Genomic DNA, 22701 nt, shown 5'->3' with positions numbered 1-22701 from the left:
CCGCTTGACTCCTGGATTTCCATTTGCAGATAGGCTTGTGACAAGTCAATCTTTGAAAACCTCTCTCTGCCTGCCAAAGATGCAAAAATGGCAGGGGATTCTGCACAGTACGCAGCACCAGGTTGATACTGGCCTTGAAATCCCCACATATGCGAATGGCTCCGGCTTTCCCGTTTTTGATCACTGGGACAATGGGCGTGGCCCAATCGCTCCACTAAACCTCGGAGAGAATTCCAGATGCTTCCAAGCTCGAAAGTTCAGCATCCACTTTAGGAAGTAGTGCATAAGGCACTGGGCCTTATTTATGGAATCTTGGCATTGCTCCTTCATCCCGTTCAATTCTTGCCTTTATGCCTTTGAGTTTACCAGTTCCCTTTGCAAACACCTTCTCACAGCATTAAGCAGCTGTGCCAGTCTCTGGTTAGTGCTACCATTTGGGCTGCGGTTGCCTGTTGATGCCACATTGAGGGCTTTAATTGAGTGTCAGTCTAGTTGGATTTTTCTCAACCATTCACGTCCAAAATGTGCTGCCCTTCCACTTTTCATCACATGAAGTTCTGACCTCCATATGTTTGGCCTCCATATGTCACGTTCACCTTCAGTTTACCTTTGGGAGACACTTTTTCCACTGAGATCTTCTCTAATGGTAGATTAGAAACCAGTCTGTTGAAGTCAGCCTCTGAAATTATAGACAAATCTGACCCTGCTTCCAGCTCTATTTTCTGTTTTACACCAAACACATCTACTGTAATCCATATGATTTTGTGATCTGCTTCAGTAATATGATGCAGTTCTAGGCATGACAGCACAACTTTGTCAGACTCAGTGTGTCTGATTCTGTTTTGCATTTGAACACCTTAAGCATTTGCTTAGCTTTGTGTGTGAAGCTTTTCACTCTGTTGTGCTTTATGTCTGCCTTGCACACTCGCTCTATGTGACCTTGTCTGTGACATTTTCTACAAACTTTTTCTTTAAACCAACAGTCATTTACATCATGAGAGGATTTGCCACATTGATAACATTTTTGGCTTTTTGCACCATTCAGGGACATTTTGCCCATTTCCCATTTTTCTGTAGTTCTGCTGCATCCTTTGAACAATATAACCTCTAACAATATTGCAATGGTCAGTGCCAGTTCTAATGTTAGGTCTCTTTTTGACAGTAGCCTCTTTTGAGTGCTTTGACTATGCCACATACAAGCCTGTCCCTTAATGTATCAGAAAGTTAATCTCTAAAGTCACAGTACTGGGAACGTTTGCACTGTGCTGCAACGTATTCAAAAATGCTTTCATCCTTTGACTGGTTCCTTTGGTAAAATCAAAATCTCTCAGCTATTACCAGTGGTTTAGGGCTCAAGTGATTTTGTAAAATTGTAACAATTATGCTGAATGTCTTGCTTTCTGGCTTTTCAGGGATTACTAAATTGCATAAGAGACTGTACACTCTAGCACCCATTAAGCTAAGAAGCGTAGGGGCTTTCTTGTCCTCATTCATGTTGTTCGCATTACAATACAGTTCAACCCCCTCATTAGCACTATCAAATTCATCAACTTTCTGGACTAAAGCCATTGTCACATTATTTTCATTTTAATTTTGCTAGTTGCACATTTTTCAAGTCAAGCCAAGTCACTTTTTATTGTCATTTCAACCATAACTGCTGGTACAGTACACATTAAAAACAAAACAAAGTTCCTCCAGGACCCTGGTGCTACATGAAACAACACAAACCTACACTAGACTACCTGAAACCGCACAAAACTACACTAGACTTCAGACCTACACGGGACTACATAAAGTGCACAAAACAGTGCAAGACAGTACAATAATTAATAAACAAGACAATAGGCACAGTAAAGGGCAAATTACAATATAATAATAAATGATGTAAATGTAAACAATGTTTTAGCAGGAATTGAGAAATAAATGAGCAAAAATTGCAAAGGGAATGGAATGTTCAGGTGTGTGTGTGTGTGTGTGTGTGGGTTGGTGTCAGACTAAACTGGGAATTGATGAGTCTAATGGCTTGGGGGAAGAAACTGTTATACAGTCTGGTCGTGAGAGCTCGAATGCTTTGGTACCTTTTGCCAGACGGCAGGAGGGAGAAGAATTTGTATGAGGGGTGCGTGGGGTCCTTCACAATGCTGTTAGCTTTGTGGATGCAGCATAGCACTGTGTACTATACTGTATTTGTGCATCCATTTGTTAGCGTCCATGACAGCCCTCGTACTATTTCCTCTCATTGTTTCATCCTGTAACTGTCAGTGCAATTCGTGATATTTTCTGACATTCAGGTTTGTGCCCATCACCAGTTTGTTGTGTCTGTGCAACCACATATCAATTAAATAAAGGAAGATGCCTTTAACTGTGTGTGTGTGTGTGTGTGTGTGTGTGTGTGTGTGTGTGTGTGTGTGTGTGTGTGTGTGTGTGTGTGTGTGTGTGAGAAAATGAGTAAGCAACGGATCAATACGCATGCATAGACAACAGTCCGTGTGTAGTGCTAAGGGAAGTCATTGCTCTAAAAGAAATAGATCATATATTACATTGCTTAGAGTGATCAGTTTTTAAATGGTAGCAGTTGTATGTGGTTGTGTTCAAAAAGCAGTGATTTTTGTCAATGATAGTTGGTGAGAATTTAGAACTGTTTTGCTCACTGCAGTTTCAAGCATTCATGCTAGGGGGTGCCAGAAATGGCCCGAGTGCAAATGAAATGATTTCACTAGTTCAACAAGTTAGGAATTATGTAGAATTTGAAGGTATCAACAATCATCTTGAACGTTACAATGAAAATGAAGATTTGAAGGATGCAATTGTCAAAAGCATTGTATGAAGGCAATCTATTATCTGCACCTGGTGTCTGTGCTAATTTTGATCATTTATAGTCAATTAAAAGTGAACACTAGATGAACTCCTCCATCGATAACTATTAGGAATTAATATGCAGTTTTATAGTGTAGTAGAATCATTGGTAGTATTCTACAAAGTTCTATACTTCATTTAAATACATAATTTGTTTTTCAGTTAAATGGTAGTTTGTCTTTTTTATACCTTTTTAACTATTTCCATGAAACTTCAGCTCATTGGGGCAGCTGCTTAATTGGGCCAAAATGTATTTGTCCCAATGTGTCCCAATTAACTGGAATCCACTATATTTGCATTTGGTATACAGGTGTACCTCATAAAGTTCAAAGTACATATTTTATCAAAGTACATTTATGTCACCATGTACAGCCCTGAGTTTCATTTTCTTGTCAATAAATCCACAATGGAATAATAACCATAATAGAATCAGCAAAACACCACACTAACTTGGGCTTTCAGCCAGTGGTGAAAAGACAACCAACTGCACAGATATAAAAAGAAAGAAAGAAATAATAATAATAATAATAAACAATAAATATCAAAAACCTGAGATGAAGAGTCCTTGAAAGTGAGCCCATAGCTTGTAGGGATATTTCAGTGATGGGGCAAGTGAAGTTATCCCCTTTGGTTCAAGAGCCTGATGATTAAGAGGTAATAACTGTTGCTGAACCAGGTGATGTGGGTCCTGAGGTTCCTGTGCCTTCTTCAAGATGGCAGCAGCGAGAAGAGAGCAAGACCTGGATGGTAGTGGACCCAGATGATGGATGCTGCTTTCCTGCAACAACACCCCGAGTAGATGTGCTCAGCGGTGAAGAGGGCTTTACCCTTGGTAAACTGGGCCATATCCATTACTTTTTGTAGGATTTTCAGTTCAAGAGCATTGTTGTTTCCATACCAGGCTGTGATGCAACCAGTCAATATATTCCCCGCCACACTTTAATGAAGTCTGTCAAACATTTTAGATGTCATGCCAAATCTTTGCAGACTCCAAAGGACATCAAAGTGCTGCCGTGCTTTCTTCGTAATTGCACCTTCAAGTTGACCTAAAAGTTAACCTGCAAGATGGTTTAAGTCAATCATTGTAACTATAATTGCAAAAGTGGCCACAGGGTGTAGTTCTCCAATTATGGTGGCAGTCTTATGACATAGCGACACAGGAGATACTGGCTAGCAGGGAATTCTTTTACTCAGATACATAGTGAGAATATGGAACTAGTGAAGACAGTTTTGAGCTGAATATTATGGAAGCACTTAAGAGGAAGCTGGACAAATAAATGCAGGGGAAGGATTAATGTTGGAGGAATTTGTGTATGAAAGCTTCACTTTAATCTGGGTTTCACATGCGGTCCAGGTGCCCTCTTAGTTTCAGCTCAAACCTGGACACCACACAGGCTGTGTTCAGTTTCTCTGGACACAAGTCCATTTATTCATGCCTGTTACACTGTACATTGGGGAGCACTTCAGTGAGAGCTCAAAGTTAATCCACTTATCAACCAATCTTCCGGCAATTTGTAACAAGGTAGTTACAGTTTTCACAGTTTCATCAGTCACCCACTTTTCTTCATCATATTTGATCTTTGCTTTATTTCTGCAGGGGTTAGCTCTGATGGCCTGACGATTGGGACTTTGCCTTTTTCCCAGACAGCCATTTCCCTCACTCTCCTATCAGCTGGGTTCTCCAGTTTACGTTTTTGTCCTCCTGTGCTAACTCATCTCAAGATCAGTTCTCCTACCCTGAGCTATATTCCATCTCTATATCAAAATATCTATATATCAAAATAAATTTTATGGATAATTAAAATATTTACTGGAATAAACCACATAATGCCTTTTCATTCTTATATTCATAGTCAATGTATTAAGTAGTGTTCTATTACATTCCTTAAATCCAAAGGACTGTTGCCACTCATGTGCTACTCTGGGGTGGTACACTACTACAATAACTGAGGGCTTCCTCACCCAACCTGGACCCTCCCTGTCCAGTAGCTAAAACCCCCTGTACTGTAGTCATTTCCATCGAGCCCTTGTGGTGGCTGCACCAGGCATCGGTAGTGCCCCTCAGCACGTACTCCTGCAGCCTGGAATATGCCAGTCGGCAGCATTCTCTCATAGACTTCTTGATGTGCTGGGAGACCAGCAAGTTTCAGTCAGGCCAAAGGGTGTTTTTCACCGAACTGATGATCTGCCAGCGGTGGGGGGGGGGGGGGGGGGGTGTGTTTGTGTGTGTCCTTGCATCTTTCTTTTTACAATATGGGTTGAAAGAGTAATTTGAGGTAGGAAGATAGGAAGAGTGACTTGTAAGATATTGTCTATGCTTGGTAAACAACATGAAGCAGAATTGGGAAGAACCTGGATTACAACACAAAGCCCCCTGGTTTCTCTCAAGTGACATTTCTCAGTTTGATGAGGAAATACTGACAAAAATAGAAAGATCAACAAGAGTTCAGTATTTTCACTTGTATGACAAGCAATAAAGATGGCGAGTGTGTTACAATCCTCGTGTATTATTTCCATAGCAGTAAAGTGAGGTTTCGCACTGCAGACCTTCATGCACTATGCTTTCAGACTTGCTCGACTGTGGACGGATTACAGGGAAAGACGAGGGTTATCAAGTCAGCTTTGTGCAATTCCTAACAGCAAATATCAAGACAGATTTTGACAAAGGACCCCATTTATTATAAAATACTGCTAATACATAGTAAATCATTATGAATTAATTACAAATTATTGGTTTAAGTTGGAATATCAGTAAGCCCCATTGTAGTTTTCCTAGAGCACTTTTAACAGGCCTGATCTTTTATCATTGGAAACTAATCCACTCTGAGGAGGATGTGGGAACTCCTGCTACTGGTAGTGAGGGAAACAAAACACAAAAGATCACCTAGGATGTTAGGATGCATGTTTCTTTGCGGCAGAACCCTGATCAATTCAGGATGCTTGGTAAGTCTCCTAGTGTACTCAGCTCCCAGCATTTTTCTCATGAAGGCTTTTACCTGATTCTTTAGTGAATCAATTATCCTCATCCGACACCTTTCCAACACAATGCTCCAACCCTTGTTGTGCTTCTGACATTGTTTAGGAAAGGACCTTCAGAGGTGTTGTAGTGGTTAGCACAATCACTTTACAGTACCAGCTGGGGTTCGACTCCTGCTGCTGTCTGTAGGGAATTTGTACATTCGCTCCGTGACATGCGAGTTTCATCCGGGTGCTCTGGTTTCCTCCCACATTCCAAAGACATACGGTTAGGGTTAGTGAGCTGAGGGTATGCTATGTTGATGCCAGAAGTGTGGCTGCCCAGCACAATCATTGCTGAGTTGATCTGATGCAAATGCTGCATTTCATTGTATTGTTTTAATGTACTTGTGACAAATATAGTGACTCTTTATATTGTGTAAATTTGGCTTGCATTTTCCTGAGTTTCAAAGACTGAAGGGTGATACGATTGAGGTGCTAAAATGATTTGATAGAGTAGGGAGTCATAGAGTCGAGTCTCAGTCATAGAGAAGTCCAGCACACAAACGGGCCCTTTGGCCCATCTAGTCTATACCAAAACCATTTAAACTGCCTACCCCCAGCAACCTTCACCGGAACCATATCCCTCCATATCCCTACTATCCATGTACCTAACCAAACTGCTCTTAAGCTCATATCGACCACTTGTTGGCAGCTCATTCCACATTCTCACGATCCTCTGAGTGAAGAAGTTTCCCCTTATGTTCCCTTTAAACTTCTCACTTTTCACCCTTAACCTATGACCTCTAGTTGCAGTGCCACCCAATCTCACCGGAAAAAGCATGTTTGCATTTATCCTATCTATACCTCTTATACTTTTGTATCCTTCTATCAAATCTCTCAGTCATCTACATTCTGAGGAATACAGTCCTAACCTATTCAATCTTTCCTTATAGTTCCAGTCCTCCAGATCCAGCAACATCCTTGCAAATTTTCTCTGCACTCTTTCAACCTTGTTTATATCTTTCCTGTAGGTAGGTGACCAAAACTGCACACAATACTCCAAATTACCAACGTCTTATACAACTTCAAAATAACATCCCATCTTCTGTATTCAATACATTGATTTATGAAAGCAATCTGCCAAAAGCTTTACTTACGACCCTATCTAACTGTGATGCCACATTTAACAAATTATACACCTAGATTCCCAGATCCCTTTGTTCTACTGCACTCCTCAGTGCCCTACCATTCACTGTGTAAGACTTACCCTGGTTGGTCCTCCCGAAGAGCAAACCTCATACTTGTCTGGATTAAATTCCATCTGCCATTTTCATCCCATTTTTCCAGCTGATGCAGATCCCTCTGCAAGTCATGATAGCCTTCCTCGCTGTCCACTACACCCACAATCTTGGTGTCATCTAGAAATTTGCCACATTATCATCCAGATCATTGATATAGATGACAAACAACAAAGGACCAAGCAATGATCCTGTGGCACACCATTCCTCCAATCAGAGGCCTCCATTCAGAGAGACAACCCTCTACTACGACTCTCTGGCTTCTCCCACAAAGCTAATGTCTAATCCAATTTACTACCTCATCTTGAATGCTGAGTGACTGAACCTTCTTGACCAGCCTCCCATGGGAAATTAATTCCACTGGGGAGGAATTTTACCAGACAGTCATTTCCTTCATTCTCTCTTCAACTAGGTGATTCAGTTTACGGTTTTGTCCTCTGTCATGACTCAGCTTATCTCAAGATCAGTTCTCCTGCACTTAAACTATATTTCCCTTATCTATCTCTGCTCCAGCTAGCTATGTGTTGTAATCCAAACACTAACTGACCTTTAAGCCACGTGCAAGATTAGCCTATTTTCCGATCATCCTCTTCTAATTTGTATGACGCTTAAGTTGACCTTAATACAGACTTCCCCAGTTTTGTTATAATTCCTGGATATTCCTTCATCAGTTATGCTGACAGTTTAAAACAGGGAAGCTCAAGTGGGCTGGATGAGCCAAATGGCCTCTGATGTATATCCCATATAATCACAGAGTAACTGAGATGCCACTTTACACAAGACAACATCAGCCCAATTCATAGGAACGTAATTCACTTAATATAAGTCAGTGTACTTACTGGCTTTACTTATCACTGTCTATTTTATTGAAAGCAAATAATTTCTGAATATTTACTGTAAAATTTACCATTGTGAGTAATTAGTTGAGTAGCATTCTTCAAAATGCTGATTTTGCAGTTATTTCACACAATCCTGTCTTCAGACAGTCATTCCTAAATATATAAACATCTCCCATGTAAAAATTGACCTTCTGGATTGATCTTTCACCTCTTGAGCCTGCTCTGCCATTCAACAAGATTGTAACAGATTGTCCACCTCAGCAATATTTCCCTGCATCATCCCCATGTGCCTTGAGTCCTTTAGTATCTAGAAACCAATTGATTTCTGTTTTGAATACAATCAATAAGCGAGTCTCCATCTCCCTCTAGTGTATTTCAAAGATTCACCAATCTTTGAGTGACACAATCTCTCATTTCATTCCTATATAGACTATCTCTTATTCTGAGACTGTGACCACTAGATCTATACTCACCTGGTGAAAACATACCCCATGGTTTTGTCAAGTCTTCTAAATTTATTTATTAATAATACAGCACAGAATAGGCCCTTCCGGTCCTCCAAGCAACACCATCCCAACAAACTCTGACAAGCCTGATTAAACCTAACCTAATCACAAGACAATTTACAAAGAGCCTTTGGATTCTGCGAGGAAACCAGAGGACCCGGAGAAAACCCACATATTCCACAGGGAAGACATACAGAGAATCCTTATAGAACGGCACTGAAATTGAACTCTGAACTCCGGAACACAACAAACTGCAATAGTGTCGTGCTTCTAAACTCAAGCGTCAGTAAGTGACATTGCAGCTTTAGTTCTGGTCCTCCAATTGCTGGAAGGACGTGGAGTCTTTGGAGATGGTTTATCAGGATGCTGCCTGGGTTAGGGGGCCTGAGCTATAAGAAGACATTGAACAATCTTGTCGGTTCTTTTGGAGCAGCAGAGGCTAAGGGGACAACCAACAGCAGTTTCTAACATTATGAGATGTACAGCTAGAAACTTTAGGGTCAAAATGTCTAATACCAGAGGGCATACGTTTAAGATGAGAGGTGATAAGTTCAAAGGAGATGTATGGGGCAACTTTTTTGTTACATGGGGAGTGGGTACCCGGAATGTGCTGCCAGCAGTGGCAAATACAGCTGAGGTAATGAATATGCCAAGAATAGAGGATATGGACATTGTGTTGTCAGAAAATGTAAAGGAGGATTAACCCAAATGCAGAGCAGTGGTGATGATTTAGGGGGTGAGTGATGACTTTAATAATAAACTGCAAGATAACAAGCCATAAGAGGCTAAGAAACAAGAGAGAATAGATACTTAACACGATGAGCATCAGGATAACTGAAGGTCAGGAGCAGCTGGTTGACACTCGCTGGTTCAACAGGTGGACAAGGAATGTGGATGTGAGCTGGGTTTAAATGGGTTGGAGGTGATGAGTTGGAAATGAATGGCAGATGACTCCCATTAGGTGGCTGGTGACTGGGAGGTGCCTGCCTGATAGTATCCCACCCTCCTACCCAGGGCGATCCAGGCGGATCTGATGGGTTAATGAGTTGTGGACATCCCATGTTGGTGTCAGAAGCATGGTGACACTTGCAGGCTGCCCAGCACAATCCTTGCTGATTTTGATTTGACACAAACAACACATTTGCTTTGTTTCAATGTGCATCTGACAAATAAAGCTAATCTCTGTCTTGGCAGCGTGATAGCTTCTAGCTGGGTTTGTCAATCACTTTTGCTGCTTTTTTGGGTATGTTGAACATCATATCTCTTGGATTATTTGGCATCAGTCAGTTTGTGAATTTTTTTTCTTCACACAAGATCTTCGACATAATTGTTATTAGGTTGTTTTCCTGTCCGGTCTACTACTTATACCCAGACTTGTTCTGTAACATTTTTGTTTTGTCTTGCCTTGTTCTGAATTAGTATTATTTTGCATTAAGGTTATGAATCTAATAACATTGCTGTCTGTACTTTGTTCTTCTTAAAGGGCAGTCAATTCCTAAAATTGGTACTCAACTGATTCTTTTTTCTCTCGATAATGTACTGGTACTTGCCCTAGCTATATATTGCTCTTCAGGTGAGGACTAAATATTACATTATCTTCTAATATAGGCACTGTTTATCTGAATCCTTCAACCTGAAGCTTGATTGTTACTCAAATACATGGAACATAAAACATCTCAGCACAGTACAGGCCTTTCAGCCCACAATGTTGTGCTATCTTTTGACCTACTCTAAGATCAATCTAACTCTTCCCTCTTGCATAGCCTTACATTTTTTTTTCTATCATCCATTCTTAGAAATTCTGTCTAAGAATTTAAGTTTCCCCAGTGTATCTGTTTCTACCACAACACCTGGTATGTTTCATATACCCACCATTCACTGTGTAAAGAACTTGCCTCTGACATTCCTTCCTCCTCTTCCCCCACTTCAGTCCACTCACCTTAAAATGAGGCTCCTTTTATATTAGCCATTTCCGCGCTGTGAGGAAGTCTCTGGCTATTCTTTCAATCTAAAACTCTTGTCGTCTATAAAGTTGCCTCTCATCCTACTTGGCTCTAAAGAGAAAAGTCCTAGCTTGCTCAACTGGTCTTCATATGGCATACCCTCTAGTCTAAGCAGCATTCTGGTAAATCTTCTCTGTATGCCCTCTGAAGCTTCCACACCCTGCCTATAATGAGACGAACAGAATGCAACTCAGTATTCCAAGTGTGTTTTAACATAAACATGTTAATGTTTTTCTTGTTCCAACTCTTGTTCTTGGCTCCTCTTATGAAAAAGCATGCTGCTAAGCCAAATAATGCTTCCTAAATAACTACATATTATTCAAAGTTGTTGGTGTTCTTCCTCACCTTCTGTTTTCACCTCTACAAATGACATTCCTGTTTAAAGTATGCGCAATACACAGCTTATCCTTGATAATCAAGTATGTTCGGACTAACAGACTTTCTGGACTATGTCATGTCACTTCTTATTAATACGCTGCCACAGTTTATATTGATTTTATTTTTCTTGTATTATTTTATTCAGTGAATCAGTAGATTAAAATGGGCAGCACAGTAGGGTCATGGTTAATTCAATGCTTCTCAGTACCAGTGACCCGAGTTCAATTCCAGTTGTTGCCTGTAAGGAGTTTGTATGTTCTCCCTGTGACCATGTGGGTTTCCTCCGGGTACCTCAGTTTCCTCCCACAGTCCAAAGATGTACCGGTTGGAAGGTTAATTGGTCATTGTAAATTAGGCTGGGGTTGCTGGCCAGCGCTGCTCAAAGGGCCTGACGAAGCTATTCTGTGCTGTATCTCAATAAATAAAAATAGAAATTTGGGAAATAGAGCTCTCAGGTATGGGAAAGGCGTGCATAAACTGAAGAATTTCCTGCAAGTAAAATTTGTTTGCTTGGGTAATATTTTCCATAAATTCAAGTTTGTTACATAATGCACTTTTTAAGATTATGAAGATTATAATATCTTGAAGTAGAACTCCACTCCATGTATTTTTGTTTTAATCTGAGTCCTGAAGTTTAACTTTGATTTATTTCTCTGCTCTGTTCTACAGCCCCTCTGTGAAGCAGCATATCAGAATGATTTCAAGGAGCTGAAGGAACTACTGCGAATGACTGATGTGAACCAACAAGATGCAGGCTATGGGGCAGATGGGGCAAGATGGGCCTATTTCAAACAGGCAGGTTTGAAATTGTACAATATCTACTGAGAAAAGAGGTTAATGTTAATCTCAGGAACAAGGTGATTTCTATGTTTGGACTCATGAATGCTCATTCACATTCCTGCTCCTGTATGTAACGTTTCCTGGCTCAATAATCTGCATTGTAAATGCAACCTGTGTCCTCTCTCCACCCTGAATCACTTCATTCCTTGAGGCAGAAAACATGGAGGCCTAAATACATCTTAGAGACTGTTAAATACGTCTGTGAAATCCATGTGTCCAGTTTTCCCCTCTGATTATCCTCTTGCTCCCACTTGACAATGGGAGTTCAGTGAATATCTGGGATATTATTTTTGAAAAGGTTACTCTCCTTGATTTGTATCAGGTATTTACATTAGGAGTTGGAGATGGAAACATCCTTCATTTCATTGTGCCCAGTAAGAGACCAGATATAAAAGTCTGAGGAAGCACACATGGATGGGCATAGATTGATCAAGGATAGTCAGCATGGCATTATGTGTGCAAGGTCAATGTCCAACCAATGTTAGTTTTTTTGAGGAAGTTGCCAGAAAAGTTGATGAAGGCAAGGCAGTGGATGGTGAAAATGTGGTCTTTAGTAAAGCATTTGACAAGGTCCCACATGGGAGGCTGGTCAAGAAGATGTGTCACTCGGTATTCAAGATGAGGTAGTAAATTGGATTGGACGTAGGCCTCTCGCAGGACAAGTCAGAGGGTTGCCTCTCGCACTGGAGTTCCGTGACTGGGGATTTCTGCAGAGATCGTTGCTGGGTCTGTTGTTGCTTATCATCTAAATCAATGATCTAGATGATAATGTGATTAATTAGATCAGCAAATTGCAGATGACACCAGGATTGGGAGTGTAGTGGACTTTAAGAAAGGGTATCAGAGTTTGCAGTGGGATTTGGACCAGCTGGGAAAATGGGCTGAAGAAAGGCAGATGGAATTTAATACAGACAAGTGTGGTAAACCATGTATATCAGTCTGAACACACCCCTCTGCTGACTGCTCCTGTGGCTCCTCCCACAGACCCCTGGATAAAGATGATTGCATCTCTGCTCCTCCCACAGTCATCCAGCATGGATGTGCTCTGTTTTACTGCTAATAAAAGCCTTTCAGTATTTACTCTACTTCCAGTCTTTTGGAGTTATTGATAGTGTATCAACAAGTATAAGGTGTTGCAGTTAAGTAGGACCAGCCAGGGTGGTCTTACAGGGTGAACGGTAGGGCACTGAGGATTGTGGTGGAACAAAGGGATCTGGGATACAGGTCCATAATTAGTTGAAAGTGACATCACAGGTATACAAGGTTGGGCGAGGGAACTTTTGGTACATCGGCCTTCATAGATCAAATTACGGAGTACAGGAAATGGGATGTTGTACAAGACATTGATGAGGCCTAACTTGGAATATTCTGTGCAGTTTTGGTCACCTACATACAAGACAGATATAAATAAAGTTGAAAGAGTACAGAGAAAATTGGCAAGGATGTTGCTGGGTCTGGAGGACCTGAGTTACAAGGAAAGATTGAATAGATTAGAACTTTATTCCTTGGAACATAGAAAATTGAGAGGAGATTTGATGGATTTATACAAAATTAAGAGGAGTTAGATGGGGTAAATGCAAGCAGGCTCTTTCCACTGAGGTTGTGTGGGACTACAACCAGAAGTGATGCATTAAAGGTGAAAGGTGAGTTGTTTAAGGGGAACATGAGGGGATTCTTCTTCTCCAGGGTCGTGAGAGTGTGGATTGAGCTGCCAGCACAAGTGGTCCATGCGAGCCCGATTTCAAGGCTTAAGAAAAGTTCGGATAGTTACATGGATAGTAGGGATATGGGCTTCCGTCCCCATCCATTTCACATGTTTGTAGTGAATGGTGCAATGAACTTGCGAGTGTTACAAGATTTGGTGAGAATTCAGCAAGCCCTATTATGGCTGCATCTCAATTATGTTACTTGGAACAGGTGCACTGGTAATTTTTTTTCTCTCTCCAACTGGGATTAGTCCTATATGTTCTATCTGGTGACCCTAGATCTGTACTTGGATGTTGGTTTTCCTTTTCCAGCTCTCCCTTCCGTATCTTGTGCTCTGTAATCTGGATACGTCACAAGTTGCAGCAACCGTGGTTATGCACTGCAGAAATTCTTCCGCACTTCTCTGGAAGGTAGAAAGCTCAAAGCTGCCTGCTGTATGTGAACAAGCTTTTAGGTGTGTTAGCAGTCAAGAACCCCTTGGAGCTGCTCCTCAAACAGTATCTGGTGATGAGCATGGCTTGTATTGAACTTGGTGAACTGCTGTCCTTCAGGCAGAACTGCAGTTCCTACTAATCCCAGACAGCGATGCTGTCCCAAGGGCAAGGCTTCATTCTCCACTTTTATATTCTTTGCATAAGGCATCAACCTTGGCTTGAAGAACCACAGTAGGGTGGGGGGATCAACCTGAGTTTTGGCTTGGGAGCCTAACTTGTTTTTGAAAACTTCTTCTTTCTCTGCAACATCCCAGCCTTCTCTGTCTCTGTCTCTCTCTCTCTCATATATAATGTTCCTCCAAGCCAGGGGATCTATTTTCTGACCAGTTTCTTCCCAATGCTTGGTCTAGAGCCAATAACAACCACTTGTGGGAAGGCCTAACTTCAGCATTTCACAGTTGCTTAGTAACTCCAGCTATTCCACTGCTTCCCCTGTACAGACGTTCAGATGTAACTGCCTGATTTTTAAGTTTTTCTTGGAATTCTGTCTGGTTTATTAGTTCAGTGCTGTACTGTTGTCAAGCTGAAATGTTACCTTTGTGATAAATTATGACAACAGTTGGTGGTTCTACTTTTAAATAAGATTCTTTGAAACTTGCTTCTGGAATATTTCCTCTTCAGAGGCAACCCCCATGTAATGTTTGCTGAGTTACAGAAATTCACCATTTCTGAAATTTGCACATCATTTCCCATAAATTAGAGATGTGGAATAAAATGTGATCTCATGGAAATTGGGGCTGAAGGAAGTGAATCAACACTTTATTTCATCTTTTGTTGGTTAACACACGCGTCGTTAATGCATTACTGAAAATAGCAATACAGACTGTTTCTAGGAATGTAATCTTCATTAACACTGAGGTTCACCTGCACTAAACTTTAATTGTTTTCTCTGTGTGCTGGTAATGGTGGAAACTTCCAAAATTCTGATTTCTTGATCTTATTTTGTTTGCTGAAACTTGTGCTAATTCTGGCAATCTCTGGTTCCAGTGGATATTCACTTCCCAGGATCTGTGGGGCTCATTGTTAACCTCAGCTCTCTCGTACTTTGGCTTTTCCAAAGGGTCAGAGTTGTTTGTAACACAGTTAAACTTTGAGCAAATATTCCTTGCTCAGCCTCTTGTAATCAATAGCCATTCTTCAGTTCTTAATGTAAATTGCAACAATAATCAGCTTGAAGTACCGAGTGCTGCTGCATTAGTGGGGGGTGGGGGCACTGAGGGATGTGGTTTGCAAAATGAAGTGGCAATGAAACATCTTGTCTGCATTAGCCAATCACAAGACAAAGGGGTAATCCTACTCATGTTCATTAACAAATCCTCAATCTCCATTGTTAACCTCCTTACAGTTTATTTTAATTCCATATAGTGCCTTAAAGTCCAAATACACTGCAATTGGTTTACCATTCAAGTCTGTTTAAAAATGGACACAATATTTTATAATTAATGTGAAAGCATAGTAGCTTACTCTTTATTGAAATTGTTCCATTGTAATAGCAAGATATATGACAAGGCACTATAAAACAAGAGGCAAACTTGATGGATTTCACAGTATTAGAACTATCTTCTGCAGTTCAGAAGTTTTGCATCATCATCCACCAGCATTCCAATCTTTAAGCACCATAACAATTATGGTCAAGTTATCGTTACTTTATATCTATTCTGAAATTCAGCTATGAATGCTGACAGATACCTCAACCCTGCTTGTTCTGAACTAATTAACACAAATACACATTGATTGCAATGTACCAGAAGCTGTCAGGTTCACAGCAAATCCACAGACATTACTAAAGAAAATCAAAGTTGTTACTTTGTGGCTAGTTTTACAAATTTATGTTGCAAACATTTTAAATGAGAAAAGGGACACCCACCATGTACTGGCGAGGTCAGTACATAATGGAATAATGAATTGTCACTCTGCATGATGCGCTCATTATTCCAGTTTACCGGACCAGGTGGAGTTGTGCTCAGTATCTGACTTGCATTAACTGTTACAAATTCAAATGATGCTATTGAAAGTACATTAAAACTACACCCAAGACAGCAACGATATTGCTTTATACAATAATAATGTAACACTTACCCAACAGGCTGGTATATGTCTAGAGGAATAGGAGATCCAGCCACTCACCAACCCCACCTCCCGTACACGCAGGTGCTGTGAGAATCAAGTTTATGCCTCGCACACACACCATATGAAACTCACACCAGATACTGTTATGGAATACACTTTAAAGATTTTACTAAAACTAAAAGAGTACTATGCAATACAATATATATGAAGGAAAAGAAAATACAGTAAAAGACGCCAACTTATCAAAGTTCAGTCAGTTTAGTGCACATCGTTGGAGCTCAACCATCGAACCATTCGACCCCTCGTCACTTTCCTCCGACCTCCACGTCCTCGCACCTGGGACCACCCAGGCGGTCGACTGAGCAGTGCCGCACACATCCACCTTCCTCAACGTCTTCTTCCCAACTCCCCTGAAAAGACCGTGAAAACCCCCAAGCTCCCAGACCCACAAGACAAAATAACATTCCCCCATTGGTTAACAAAGGAATACAATCCCGATATCAGCAAGTCTAAAGCTAAACAACTGCGAGAGAAATCACTTATCATACAAAGAAGCATTCCTACTCTTAACAAAACAAAGAAGCCATTTTGATTAACACACACAGTACATTGTACAATAATTTCCATATTAAAAAATCTCACACAGTAAAGAGTTCTTTCAAGTTTTCTATCACAATATTTGCAAGTCCACACCAGGTCATTCAATGTTTTTTTGTGTGGAAATCCAAATATTTAAATGAAACAAAGCTAGCTTTTAAACTATTTTCTGACCTCGAATGACGAGGTGTAGATTGTCCCATGTAATGAGTTAAGATCTATTTCATGAAGTCTGCATTCAGTAATAAAATTATTGTTGAAAATTTAAACTAATGGTATTAGTATCAAAATACAGAATCCAGTGGATAGGGTTCCACATTATTATTATGATTATCTGAAAAAGAATCAGATACATTAATTACTTCTGAAATTAAGGACGCTGAGGAATTCATTGTCTTGAATACCCTGTATAATCACTGCTCTGTTGACTAGAGCTCCATACTTCATGACAGAAGTCCATTACTGAGTTAAGTATTGTATGTAATGAGTTTTTGCTACAACAAGTGTATGGGACATTGGAAAAAATGTTGAATTTCCCCATGGGGATGAATAAAGTATCTATCTATCTATCTATCTACAAGACCTGCATTGCTTTTAAAAAAAGTGCTCACTTTGAGCAGAAAACATTTAAAAGAATAAAAATCAATTTTAAAAAGGCTGTCTTTAATTTACTTAGTCTTTATCCAGACGCCCAATAGAAAAGCTTGGCCGTGTTGCAATTATAGGCATGATCAGTTTTTTTTCTTGTCAGTGGTAAAGCTAATGTGAACAATGACAAATCACGTCAGACCCAACACTTTCCCATAACCATCAGAAGGTGTGGGATTAGACATCTGAACATGTACATATTCATTTTGTAAAAACATAGCTCAGGCACAATCTTTACTTAAACTATCGTATATAATTTTTTAAGAACTACCTGAGACCATCAATGATCCCAGTAATGCAGCTGAAAGAGAAAATCTAGAACACACAAACCGGAGTAAATATTGACTCTACTTTTAAAAAATGTTTACAGCATGTTGATCCAGACTCAGCGATATTTTTTCATGAGATTGAGGATTTCACTGTACATGCGTGATGGAGCATCCAGGCCCCAGATGAAATCCAGATGTTCCCAATCTGGGATTTCCTTATGGTAAATTAACTTGGGCAATTTATGTAGCAACATAGTCACGTCGGTGGGATCAGCCAGCCAGTCATGACCTCCAGTCCAGACAGCAGTGGGAACATTCATCTTTTTTATGTTGTAGAGAGGTGGTATTGTCTGGTCAAGAGAAACAAAAGGAGATTAGAACTCTGTCACAACACAAACATAAGTCAGTGCAGTCAATTTCTAGTTCAAATATACTGGGTTAAGAGGATGGAGCTGAGACAAGGTGATATCCACATGAGGAATCTTCTTTGGGATATTTACGTACCTCTCCTGACTGCAGTGAAACTTATTTTGTGATGAAATTGGAAGCTGGCCATCCCAAACTCTAGGGTGCAGATAATTGTGAACTGAGATGAAATAAGTATTTCCAAAATGAAAATCAGTATTTCCTTCAATTCCAGACCCCAGGGGCCTCACTCCCATATTATATCTCAGTAGGGTGAAGGACCTTTAGTATTAGAGAGTTGATTTCAATGCAACACAACAAAGTCCCACAAACTGATGTTAAATATAAAAGTAACAATCAGGAGTATTTTACCAAACTATCAAAGATAGCAACAAAAAAAAGATTTAATGTAAATTTATCTCAGACTATTTAGGATCCTTCTTAAGTGTGCTTCATTCTAGAGTGCAATCACGGTTTCCGTCTTTGGGCAAATTAATTGAAGAATGGTTCTAGTTTACTGAGACCTCGATGCAAGTGAGAAGCAGAGCACGCAGGAGTGTGAAGAATTACTTATAGTATAAAAGAAACATTAAAGTTCAGGTCTTAAACAGGTTTGTCATGAAAAAACTAATATGTTAGATGAACCTGAACCAGATTTTGCTCTAAAGAAATGACTCTAGCAACTTAAATTAGGGCTTCAGGGGCACAGGAACCCCACTAGCTGCAGATTACCTTCCAAGCCACAGACCATCCTGACTTGGAAATATATCACCAGTCCAATCCTTCGTTGTTGAGCACAAGTCTTGGAGGCGTCTATTCAATAGCTCTGTGGGAGCAGCTTCACAAACTGTTCAGTGTGGCAGCTCACCGCCACCTTCAAGGCCAAATAGACACTGGCAATAAATGCTGGCCTTGCCAATAATACCCAGATTTTAAAAATGATAATATTAAAATATTAAATATCAAAGTATACTAAACATATCTGAAAATGACTGAGCAAAATAAAATCTTTGGCCAATAAATCAGTTTATATATAAAAAAATAGTTGCGGGGTTCGTACTGATGTGATTCCATGTGCTGAGTAACTTTAGTCTACCAGTAGGGGTAGACAGGAATTCAGGTAGTCCCCGAGTTACGAATGTCCGACTTACGGACAACTTGTACTTACGAACCGAGGAAGGAGAACGCCGTCCGTCATTTTAAGTCATTGCAGTTGACACAGTGTTGAGCGTTTAACTTTGTATTTGGCTTAAATTTTTCTTAGTAAGATTCACCCTGACGCCACCCACAACACCCCCCCCCCCCACCCATTCCAGTCCACTCGTTGCGCAGTGAGATCAGCGCCGGGCTGGAGAATGGAGTTTCCCCGAGTTCGATCCAGTGATAGACCGTTCCCGTGCTGGGTTGACGTCGATCTAGTGACTCCGTACCATCCGTGCTGGGTTGATATCGAGCTCGCAACTTGACCTCTTAAAAAATTCTCCGCCACCTCCAGTTTAAATTCCCACGCAGAATATTGTGGAGGATCAAATACCCAAACCTAGCGCAGCCCCCACTTGTCCCATTTAGCCTGTCTCAGTGCGGTGGACTTTAGGACCCAGTGGACCTCGGGAGCCGGCAAAGCTCGGGAGCCGCTGCCGGTAGTGTTTCTGTTCCATTGATGGGAAGCGATCGCGACTGAAAATAAAGTGGAAATAATAAAGCGTTTGGAAAGAGGTGAAACGCCATTGGTCACTGGAAAAGCATTAGGCTACAGTTGGTCAACGATCGGAACAACTTTAAAGGATAACAGATAAAGTGAGAATAATGGAGCATATGAAAGGTGCTGCCCCAATGAAAGCTACAATTATTACCAAACAACGCAGTGGTTTAATTATTGGAATACATACGTTTCTTAAGTGTTCTATATGCATAGAAAGGTAAAATATATACTATATACCAAGACAAACGATTGACTAACTGATGCTAAATAATACTGGATGTACTTGTTCCGACTTCCGTACAAATCCGACTTAAAGACGCACTCAGGAAGAGAACTCGTACGTAACCCGGGGACTGCCTGTAGTGCAGGCACTGAATGCGGCTGTCCATTTTGCCACATCAAATCCACCAAACCTTGTACATTTCAGCTGGCAAAAAAAAATAGCAGCGACACAAAGCAACGGCTGATGCTGGAGTTTGGAGCAAAAGTCTGCTGGAGGAATTCAATGGGGCAAGCAGCATTTGTTGTGCAGGAATAAGATATTATTTATATTTCAAAGGTTCAAAGGTACAATTTAATGTCTGTGAAATGTATACAATATACATTCTGAAATACTTCTTCTCTGCAACCAGCCACAAAAACAGAGGAGTACCCCAAAGAATGAAGGACAGTTAAATGTTAGAACCCCGAAGAACCACACCCCCCCCAGCTCCTCCCCCAGCACGTAAGCGGCAGTGAGCACGATCGCCCCTCCCCCCACCGGCAGAAAAGAGCAAGCATCGGCTCTGCCACTGAGCACTCAAGCGCGAGCAAAGCAATAGCAAAAACAAAGACTTGCAGTTACCCCAAAGACTTTGCGTTTCACCCGGTAATGGACATACTGCAGGTTCTCTCTTTCAGGATGTATATGGCCATTCTCAAGGTTGGATTGTTGGAAATCAGAAACCAAGTCAAAGACTTTGAAGACTGGGATGGGAACGGGAAATTGGAATCAACAACAATAGTAGAGGCTCAGGGTCAAATTCAGGGGCTTCAGATCAATGGGCTGTTTGGAGATCAAGTGGCATAGTTTTGGCGTAGGTGTAGTTTTGATGCAGGGGTGTAGACAAGGCCCAAGGACTTAAAGGTAAATGATTTCAATCTTGAAGGTCTCAAGTTGAGGTTTTAAGAAGCTCTCCCAGATGGAAATAAATTTGTTTGCACATGGAATCAAATTGGCCACTTTGTTAGATATACCTACTCATTAATGCAAATATCTAATCAGCCAATCATGTGGTAGCAACTCAATGCATAAAAACATGCAGACATGGTCAAGAGGTTCAGTTGTTGTTCAGACCAAACATCAGAATGGGTAACAAAAGTGATCCAAGTGACTTTGACAGTGGAATGATTGTTAGTGCCAGAAGGGGTAGTTAGAGATTCTCAGAAACTGCAGATCTGGAGTTTTCACACATAGCAGTCTCTGGAGTTTACAGAGAATGGTGCGAAAAACAACAAAACATAGTGAGTGATAGTTCTGTGGGTGAAAACACTTTGTTAAATGAGAGAGGTCAGCAGAGAATGGCCAGATTGGCCCTTGCTGACAGGAAGGTGACACATTACAACAATGGTGTGCCAAAGAACATCTCTAAACACACATGTTGAACCTTGAAGTGGATGGACAATGGCAACAGAAGATTACACTCCTGCACCTGGTAACATGGCCACTGAGTATACTGTATATAATTGACAGAAATGTTATATGGGAAACGATGACACAATAACCCTGCTACAAATGATGTTGGTGTTGCAGGGGAGATGGAGGGCTGGAAGTGGTCCAAATTCACCTGGAACTGGTCCTTTTCATTCATCAAATCCACCTCACCCCCTCTCCACAAACATTCAAGTACATAAATACAGGAGGGTGGGACACAGCATTATGCGTGTGAAATTTCCAGACTCATCAATTTATAAGTAACAGAAATCAGTATCAATTCAATGATTTGTCGTGATGTGGCAGCTGGTGGAGGCAGGTTGGTCAGTACAACACTTCTGGGATCTGGGTTCAATCATGCACTTGTGGAAATCCTGACTTCATCAATTTTGGAGCATAATACTGGCAAGGATATTGTCATTGTTATAAATCTAGAGTCCAGCAATGATATAAAATATCAGAACCACCTTGCAGGATAGACAGAATACAACCTATCAAAAGACACCAATTCCCCTCATGGGCAATTTCCTGTACAGTACCTCATTATAGTGAGCCATATTCTCATCATCGGAACCCCAATCAAAAGCCTGAAATCTTCCTGTCTTTATATTCTGGAAAACAAACATCACATGATCAAAAAACCATTTCTCACCCAACTAATACAATGCACAAGTGTACACCAGTTGCCAGACACTTCAAATGCACAATCTGCTTATTTCACGCAAACTGAAACCATTAACTATCATTTCTGTGAAATTTAGCTTCCCTTTGGAAATTTCCCCAGTTCGGCTCCACCAAACACTTCACCCAGTCCAGGTTGAAAAGGTATTGATACCTTTCCCCGCGGGGTTTCCGAGGACGATATAGTCTTCACAGCTCAGGACTGGGAAGACTGCCGGGTAAGGTCATCACTCAGCTTTCATACTTGCAGCAACAATAACCCTCAACACCTTCCCACTCCAATCCTGCATTCCACTGTCTTCACAAAATGCTGGTGGAAAGCAGCAGGCCAGGCAGCATCTATAGGAAGAAGCACTGTCAACGTTTCGGGCCGAGACCCTTCATCATCCCTTATTTATTTATCTATCTATCTATTTGTTTATTTATTCCCCCCTTTTTCCTTTTCTCTCTTTTTTCTGTCTCTGCCCCTCTCGCAATCACTCCTTGCCTGCTCTCCATCTCCCTCTGGTGCTCCCCTCCCCCTTTTTCTCCCTAGGCCTCCCGTCCCATGATCTTTTCTTTCCCTTTTGCCAATCAACTTTCCAGCTCTTAGCTTCATCCCTCCCCCTCCTGTCTTCTCCTATCATTTCGGATCTCCCCCTCCCCCTCTCAAACCTTTTATTATCTCTTCTTTCAGTTTGTCCTTACAAAGGGTCTCGGCTCGAAATGTCGACTGTACTTCTTCTTATAGATGCTGCCTGGTCTGCTGCGTTCCAAC

The 22701-nt window shown here is 40.9% G+C and overlaps 2 protein-coding genes across 5 annotated transcripts in view; both read right to left on the bottom strand.

Moving 5' to 3' along the window:
* Positions 1-22701, bottom strand: part of LOC140715323 (putative lysosomal acid lipase/cholesteryl ester hydrolase) — a 107598-nt gene that overhangs the window by 44039 nt on the left and 40858 nt on the right. The gene's annotated exons all lie outside the window — the stretch shown is intronic.
* LOC140715324 (putative lysosomal acid lipase/cholesteryl ester hydrolase) overlaps positions 17128-22701 on the bottom strand; it is a 46539-nt gene continuing 40965 nt past the window's right edge. For all 4 annotated transcript variants that reach the window (XM_073027368.1, XM_073027369.1, XM_073027366.1 and 1 more), the window contains exons 9-10: positions 21803-21874; positions 17128-17813 (exon numbers count right to left, since the gene is read on the bottom strand). In XM_073027368.1, the coding sequence (XP_072883469.1) occupies positions 17580-17813; positions 21803-21874 (306 nt within the window). In that variant the 3' untranslated portion in view covers positions 17128-17579. The remainder of the gene's footprint in view (positions 17814-21802; positions 21875-22701) is intronic.

This window comes from Hemitrygon akajei, chromosome 23, assembly GCF_048418815.1.
Source record: "Hemitrygon akajei chromosome 23, sHemAka1.3, whole genome shotgun sequence".
NCBI classification, from domain to species: domain Eukaryota; kingdom Metazoa; phylum Chordata; class Chondrichthyes; order Myliobatiformes; family Dasyatidae; genus Hemitrygon; species Hemitrygon akajei.
This window is presented reverse-complemented; position numbering and strand designations above follow the sequence as displayed.